The sequence below is a fragment of the Adiantum capillus-veneris genome, chromosome 6, assembly GCF_014529385.1.
Source record: "Adiantum capillus-veneris isolate H3 chromosome 6, ASM1452938v2, whole genome shotgun sequence".
In the NCBI taxonomy this organism is placed as follows: domain Eukaryota; kingdom Viridiplantae; phylum Streptophyta; class Polypodiopsida; order Polypodiales; family Pteridaceae; genus Adiantum; species Adiantum capillus-veneris.
Genome location: NC_140936.1, coordinates 68,513,729 through 68,522,662, shown reverse-complemented (window position 1 = coordinate 68,522,662; position 8,934 = coordinate 68,513,729). Strand labels below are relative to the sequence as shown.

At 42.7% G+C, this 8,934-nt stretch overlaps 1 protein-coding gene across 1 annotated transcript; it reads right to left on the bottom strand.

The window, feature by feature from the left end:
• Nucleotides 1-5,924: 5,924 nt before the first annotated feature.
• LOC147455653 (uncharacterized) lies at nucleotides 5,925-6,440 on the bottom strand. Its single transcript, XM_086515299.1, has one exon. It carries the CDS (start codon nucleotides 6,438-6,440, stop codon nucleotides 5,925-5,927), a length of 516 nt encoding a protein of 171 aa, XP_086371425.1.
• Between the last annotated feature and the right edge of the window lie 2,494 nt (nucleotides 6,441-8,934).

Here is an 8,934-nt window from a genome sequence, read left to right as displayed (position 1 = left end):
GTGGTTATGTGGTTAGAGTGTTATGGATTGTATGGTTATGTACTTTATGAGCATATGCTATTTTTGCTATGTGCTATATGGTCACAACATAGCCATCATCTTAATGGAGTGGGTGGTTATATGCTATGTGTGGTTATTTGCTCTATGCTTTATAGTTCAATCTAGGTGCAGCATGTTCACAATAGTACCCTCATCTTTTTGGAATGTGTGTGATTCTATCCTATGTGCTCTGTGTGGTTATGTGCTATGTGATACATAGCACAATGGACGTGTGTAATATGTGCTATATAGCATAACCTATATGCTATATGCTCACAGTATAGCCCTGAAGTGTGTGTTAAATATTGATATGTGCTACATAGCACAATCTTTTTATGTGCTATGTGCTAAATAGCACATTTTGTGTGTTATATGTTCACAATATAGCCCTGGAGTGTGTGGAATAGTGAATTGTGCTATATAGCACAATCTCTATTTTTGCTATGTGCTACATAGCACATCTCGAAATGTGATATGTGCTATGTCTCATATAGCCCACTGCATATCATATACCCAACAATCTTGTGCTATATAGCATATAGAGAAAATGTTTGGGCTATATCTGGTATTTTAAAAAGTCTCTCTTCTATGATCTATAGTGCATAATCTATGTAGCACTTATAGCACATTATACTTGGAATGTGCTATGTGCTATATAGCACATATCATATACCACATCAAGCTTGTGTTTATAGCATATAGAGTAAGTGATTGTCTTATATGTGGTATTGGAAATAAGCGATAAGATTCACGCTGCATATTCTTTTTAGCAATCTGCTTTTGTTGGGTTATTGAGACTTAAATTAGATGTGTTGTCTTCTTTGTTTCACAAGCACTACTTGTTGCAGAAGTAGAGACCAACATAGCACAGGAATCAAAGCACTTTAACTTTTGTGTTACTCTGGAGAGGACTTCACATAACGTGGGAGCCAGTTTGATGAAGCCTTTTCCTCTTGTGGATTTTAAGCAGAGCATTAGCGAGGTGGCACTTAATGGGTTCTACCATTGTGTAAGATGTGGATTCCCTTTCGATGCCAGAAGCTTGGATGTATTCTCCTTGCCTTGCACCCATGTGTACCATATGCTATGCTTCACGCATGTATGTAGTTACTATGGCTATTGTGTTGCACTAGATTGCAACATGTATGTTCCCTCTAGAGCTAAGCATATGATTGGTCTGAAGGTGAAGAGTGAGATGAAAGAATCAAGTGCAGGTAGTCAGTCTGTCAATTATTTACTACTACTATTGCAGGCCCACTTTCCATTGGTATTTTAAACTCTTGCATTTAATGAAATAATTTGTAGGTACAGACATCGCAATAGAGACCTGTATACAAGAATCATTGAGGACAAAAACAAGAAGAGTCTCTACGCAGGCCACTGGTAGGTACCAAAATCAGTATTTATGTGTGTATTTTGGGATACTCCAAGTGAGACTTTGTAAATAGCTTGCTTTGTAGAACAATCATCGCATGCTTGCTCCAACAATACGATGCATTCCACAAGGAAGAATGGCCTGATTACCCCAGGGATGTAGCCAGGCCTTGAAGTGGAGTCTACTCGAGGGATGCAGCCAGCCCTTGAAGCGGAGTCTGCAGTAGGGAATGCGGTACGTGGAGTAGTTGAAGACATCTTGATGGCAAAGTCTTCTGCAGTCAAATCGCCTAGGCAACAACTAACTCCAAGAAGGCTGTTGCGTTCTCCGTTGAGTGCCAAAGCATCACCAAGTGTGGACACTAGAGATGAAGCATCAGATGAGGCAGCTGCAGATGCGGTGAAAGAAACACCCCCTCCAGCGGGGAAGAAGCCATCACCAAAGCGCAAGAAATAGACTCCCAAGAACTTAGGTGGAAGTCCCACAATGGATATAACTCTTGATTCATTTAGGAAGAGAAAGAAACCGAGTGCAAAGCAATGAGTGTGTTTTTTTTGTAACTTCATGCAATTAGAAGATGTCTTTAGAAGTCATGTGAAATCCATTGCACCCCTATTGTATCCATGCTCATTGATGAATCAAGTGTTGGAATTTGTTAGTGACATGTCTCTTAATTCTTTGCATCAAGTAGTTGCAAACTATTTGATTTATTTTCTGTACATGTTTAGTAATATGTTTCTACTTTCTCTTGTTGTAGATAATCAAGAAGCTGAAAAAAGAGGAACTTGCATGAGCACTCACTCTTCAGGGTTTCTAGATGAGGGGTTTGTAGATTCACTGGCTCAGTCTTATCCTATGAAGAATCCAAGAAGGGGTGCTACAGCTTCCAGGGGGGTTACATGCAAAAAAAAAGTGTCTTTTGATACAATTGAGGGGTCTGTAGGTTCACTGGCTCATTCTTATCCTGTGAAGAATCCAAGAGGGGGTGCTACATCTTCCAGGGGGGTACAAGCAAAGAAAAAAAAGAGTCTTTTGATACAGTTGATCCCTACACACCTACTAGTACTACTGAATTTGTTCCAAATGTGCCTAATGTAGTTGATGTGCAGGTTGTGCATGATGATGTGCATACAGATGTTGAACGTGCTTAACTTGAAAAGGGTACATTACCCACCCCCACCACAGATGAATCTGGCACAGATGCCATTGATGATTCTATGGTAGTTGATGCCTGCACAGATGCCATTACTGATGCTATCCTAGTTGATGCCTGCACAGATGCCATTACTGATGCTACGCTAGTTGATGCCTGCACAAATGACATTGTGGATGCTATGGAGGTTGATGCTCCAACAGATTCTGCTGCTGATGGCAATGTTAATGATGGTGGAACAGAAAGTATTGTTCATGCTGTCATAGATGCCCTTCTTGATGCAGTTGTGGCTATGGGTACAGATGCCACTATTGAATCTGGCACATATGCCATTGATGATGCTACCACAATTGATGCCTGCATACATGCCATTGCTGATGCTACGGTAGTTGATGCCTGCACAAATGACATTGTGGATGCTATGGAAGTTGATGCTAGCATAGATGCTACTACTGATGGCAATGTTATTGATGGTGGAACAGAAAGTATTGTTCATGTTGTCATAGATGCCCTTCTTGATGCAGTTGTGCCTATGGATACAGATGCCATTGATGATGCTACCACACTTGATGCCTGCATAGATGCCATTGGTGATGCTACGGTAGTTGATGCCTGCACAAATGACATTGTGGATGCTATGGAAGTTGATGCTAGCATAGATGTTGTTGCTGATGGCAATGTTAATGATGGTGGAACAGAAAATATTGTTCATGTTGTCATAGATGCCCTTCTTGATGCAGTTGTGCCTATGGATACAAATGCCACTGTTGAATCTGGCACAGATGCCATTGATGATGCTACCACAGTTGATGTCTGCACAGATGCCATTTCTGATGCTACGATAGTTGATTCCTGCACAAATGACATTGTGGATGCTAGCACAGATACTGTTGCTGATGGAAATGTTAATGATGGTGGAACAGAAAGTATTGTTCATGCTGTCATAGATGCCCTTCTTGATGCAGTTGTGTCTATGGGTATAGATGCGACTGTTGAGGATACCATAGGCATGGATGAGGAGGTCCTCATTGAGAGATAAGATGGAACACGTGACGTAGTGTGCAAGTGATGTCATAGCCCAAGCCAAGGTGGTCTGTCCAAGTGATGCAGCTGATGACATTGTTGATGCAGAGGAGGCAAAGGGTACAGATGTTGCTGGTGAAGATATGGGAGGCTTGGGTGAGGATGACCTCACTAAGAGAGTACCTGGAATAGGCTTAGCAGTGGGTAACGGTGATGTCGTGGCTTCTACCGACACAGCTGAGGCCGGTGAGACAGAGTAGTTAAATCGGGAGAGGCAATGGGAGAAGTTCTCGTGGCTGCTACGAACATGAACGAGACAAATACACATAACAAAACAATGAGGCAGGGAAAGGCACAGAGGTGCCCACTGATAGAGAAGCTCAATCGGGAGAGGCAATGGGCGAACATTTCATGACTGCTATGGACATGAAAGAGGCAGATACAACTGAGTCTTGTACAGATCCCACTGTTGGGAATACCAAAGGTAAAAGTCCAGACGTCCCTATGGGTCGAGCGGCTTCTACAGATACAAATGAGGTAGGTACAAAGAATGTTGATAAAGAGGCCAAAAATGGACATGAATACGAGAGGCAACAGAGGCCCTGTCTTGTGGTAATGCCAGTATAGATTGGTGCACTGCCTCTTGCGTCTTTTGAGGACAAGAAGAGAAGGGACAATTTATGCATCATACTAGATGTGAATGGGCTTCTCATAAGGAGGTATAAGGTCTCCTTCTACAAAGGAATAGAGAGAAGCAGTACTCCTAATTGGGAAAGATCAAGGTATCAGGTAGTCACTGGGCCAAATGCTACAGGAAAGATGCAATTTGAATATGTGGTCAGGCCGAATGCATCAATCTTTTTGCATGCACTTCTGCAAAGAGCACAAGTTGCACTATGTAGCTGCATGACCCAGGACAATCTAGCACTTGCTTTGAGTGCATGATTTCCTAGGCTGGACAAACAATTTTTCCTCCATATTATCGATCAAGAGGGGTGTAGAGAGGCAAGCTTCAATCTAAATGAAGTTCTTGGGATCCCTCCATGTAGAGATAACGCAAAGCCCATATTTTTCAAGTGTTTGAAAGACTTTTGGAAGCACCATCCTAAGTACAACTCTGATAATACACTGGTGGTGGATGACACACTCTACAAGTGTCTGCTCAACCCTCTCGGGACTTGGGTCGGTCCTGCTTCATTTGAACTAGCAGATATTTGTCAGTCCCCAATTTACCTGGTTAGCACATTGTTCCCTTGGTTAGTCAAGTGGTCAGTCTCACCCCGCCCTAATGCTTATGCAAAGATGAACCAGTTTGAAAATCCTTCGGACATAGTGTCTACTCGTGTCATCAGCCACTATAGAAGTCAATGAGAAGTATGTCGGGAAGGTTGATTGTGGTTATGGAATCATGTATACAGCATTTTGCGCACTAAATGTACTTGCGATTACTATACAAAAAACTGACCTGTTCAAAGTTCTCTAAACTTAATGATTGAATGATGTAATTTTATGTTGGTGATATGATGTTGTCATACTCTGATAGAGTCCTGCTACATCGCACACATAATAGCATAGACAGGACCATCGGGCTATTATTACACATATTTATGCTATATAGCACTCATATTGAAAGAAATACTATGACATAATAGCATAGATAGGGAGATTGGCCTCTTATTACACACACTTACGCTATATGGCACACATAGTGCTCTCAATATGTAATATAGCTCTTTCACATACCACACCTCATATCATAGACAGGAACATTGTGCTAACTGATACACACACTTTTACTGTATAGCACACATGTTGCTATCTTACTACAATAGAGTCCTTTTATAGCATAGACAGGGACATTGGGCTGTTATTACACACACTTGTGCAATATAGCACACATAACAGCCTAGGTAGAGACAATGGACTATCTTGACACATTACTTGGCTACATATCACATATAGTAGCATGTACACAACTCCATAACACCCAATGGGTAGCTATTCATAAGAGTGAGATGATTGTAAGAATGAGACATGTTTACCTGAGATTCATCAAGAAATTGAATGGGATGATCTTGATAATGTTTTCTTCCCAATCGTTTCTGATAAATATCTTGGCTAACTTCTTTCTTCCCAATCGTTTCCGACAAATATCTTGGCTAACAAATATATTGACTGACAAATAGTAACCTCATTATCTGAAATGTGTGTGATTCTATGCTATGTGCTCTGTGTGGTTGTGTGCTATGTGATACATAGCACAATGGACATGTGTAAGGAGGTACTGAATGGTGAAGGCTATATAGAACATAATATAAGCCTGTTAAATAGGTATCATGCTGCTTCATAGGGCATGGGATTGTAAATGGTTTCATGTAGTTCTGGAGATAAATAATATATCTTTGAGGTAGCATCTACCAAAGGCATGTCAAACGTGATTGCCCAAACACGGTGAGAGTACAGGTTAATAACTCCCCTATCATCAAGTAGAGTGTAGTGATTTGGGTCCCCCTCTTGCTGTTGATAATAACACCCTGTGAAAACATAAGTGTTTTTATCACATTTGTTTTTCCACTTATCTCTTAAGATGCAATCTGTCATCCATTTTCTCTTTATACATCTCAAAAGAAAGAACTCTACACCTTCTGCATTGCCAGCGTCTGCATTGACTGCAAAGTTATCACCTTCAATGCGATACTCACTCAGCATATCCTGGGATCCCTCAAACATTGCAGCTTCATCTTCTGGTACCTCAGTCTCTTCTGCTACCTCAGAGAGTGGTTTCAATGCCTTATGTGTCCACTTGCCTGCATATGATTTGCTGGAACAGGTCCTCCAATGGCCCTTCATGCAAGCATCACAAAAACAAGAAAGATGCCTGGTCCTTTATTGAGTAGGATCATGATGACACAAGCCTGAAATGCAATGGAGTGATTGAGATCCCGGTACTCTCTCACAACCCCATAGATTAGACCTGTCCACTTCTGCCTCTTTTACTAGCCAAAACTTCCTGTTTATAGTAGGACCTGCTCTAGTGGAATCTGCATAAGAGCTACGTACAGCATTGGACATTGTTCTCGTAAAAAATGCAACCACGTCTGCAGCTTTCCTAAGAGCAACTCCATTACTCTTGAGTTTTTCATGTGTAAGGGCTCTCTTTATCGTAGTGCCAGTGCCATCATGCTCCCCCTTGCCATGGCAAGAGCCAAAAAAAATCCATGTCATCTCTGTACCTGTTAGTTGGTAATATCTAGCAACAAAGTAAAAAGGCCTTGCAGCCTTGAATTGCGAGGCTACACCATCTGACCACACCGAGTGCTCCTTCAAATCCAGCCCCTGGTCTTTAAGCCAATGATCACAAGGAAGAAAACAATGCTGGAAAAATAGCGTTGTCAAGAGTTTTTTGGAGCAAGGGATTGCGCATATGTACATACACATGCATGGTGCATCAAATAAAGGATTGCCCATTTTCCAGAGCCAGGTGGTTACGTGGGGCCCACATGTGTACAGGTAGGGCAGCATGTACATAGTGCATCGATTTTCACTATCACCAGTACTAGTGTGTTTTTTCTATAATAATAAGGAGTTGGTAGCGCGTAAAAATTTTTGAGGAAGCTATCCGCGGGCCGACGACATGAGGTAAGCAGGTGCGTAAGATGGCATCTAGTGGCGTCAGGAGGTCGAACGGGGTCAATACTTACATGTGAATGAGTACAGACACAACGTGGGTGTTTCCTTGTTATAACTATGGAGAAAGGTTATCATGAGGACCATATTCTAGGGCCACTTCACGTGGTGGCGCGATGCATTATTGAAAAAAGTCGAGTGCGAGGTGTGCATATGGATGCAGCAGGGTGACAACTATGCATTGCGAGGTCAGTTTTTGGCCTGTTCTGGGTTCGTTTGAGGTCATCTAAAAGGCCAAGGGTGCCCTAATAATAAAGCTAAGTGTGGGGACTAAAAAAACATAGAGAACACCAGAAGAAGAGAGGAGGAACAGCCGCAACTGTGTTTTTGGGGTTTTTGGAGTCTGTTTTGGCCGTAAACTACTCATCCGAGGTCGGATTTGAGCACTTTGACATTGTAGATTGGGGTTTTGGGCTGTTCCAGACGCAATGGCGCTGTCCATATTTCCAAATTACTCACTCTTTTTCTGGTATTGTGTCTGTGTAAGTTTCTCCTATGAGTGAAGCTTCTGCTCTAGTTTGTGATTGTATCTGGCTTATTTTACCCATACTGTGTGAGCTATTTGCCCCCTTGGTGTTTGACCAAGCTCATTTGTATCTAAATATAAGCATTTCTCCTCTTTTGAGCTGAATTTTTTGTGTGTGTGTGTGTGTCTCTGTGTGGAGCGGGCAAACGGATAGTCTCTCTCCTCTCACTCCATAGGTGTGTTCCCTGTCTCGGCTAGGTGTGTTGTGTAAGCCGAGTGGTGCCCCATAGTGTGTGTTTGTATCTTCCCAAGAGTGCGTGTCCAGTTGTTATAGAGGCGTTCTGTGTGTTTCCATCCCGCTCACATTCCTTTGGTGCCCCCACGGAGGATCTTGTTGGAATTAGGGTTGCAGAGAAACACACACAATTTGGAGAAGACGAAGGAAGCTCAAGGCACACAATAGAGAGTGTGTTACTTAGTGTGCTATGGAAAAGATCGATAGCCCTATAGTGATGGACGTATATACAATGCACGGGGGAAAAAACATCCTAAAGAGGGAAAAAATGCCCCGGCGGTCCTAGTGTGTTCACACACATCACTACCACATGTATATGGTAACAAAGCCCCCCTGGACTGATGCGGTGAACGAGAGGTGGCACATGAGGAAAGGGAAGTGCCATGCCCTGAGGACAGGATCAGTCCACAAAGGGAAGTAAGCCCAAAGCTTTGCGGAAAGCTTCAAGCTTCTCACGAGACAATGCCTTTGTGAAAAGATCTGCAAGGTTGTCCTGTGTTGGCACATAAGCCAAGCTGATCTCTCCTGCTGAGAGCCTCTCCCTGACATAGTGTTAATGCACCTCAATGTGCTTTGTGCGAGCATGAATAACTGGGTTCCTCGCAACTGCCAATGCGCTTTGACTGTCAGTGTACATAGTGTTGGCAGTGTCCTGTCCAACACCCAAATCAGCCATAAGGCGTCTGAGCCATACACACTCAACCGTAGCTGTGAAGACTACCCTATACTCAGCCTCACAACTCAAAGTGGCCACAGTAGGTTGCTTCTTGCTCAACCATGATATACATGAACTGCCAAGCATGAAACAAAAACCACTTGTGGACACTTGCGTGTCAAAACAACCAGCCCAATCTGAGTCCGAAAAAGCATGTAAGTCTGGCGGCAATGATCCCCCC

Excerpts from the sequence above, each read along its gene's own strand:
- LOC147455653 (XM_086515299.1), bottom strand. The coding sequence starts at position 6,440 with ATGAAGGGCCATTGGAGGACCTGTTCCAGCAAATCATATGCAGGCAAG.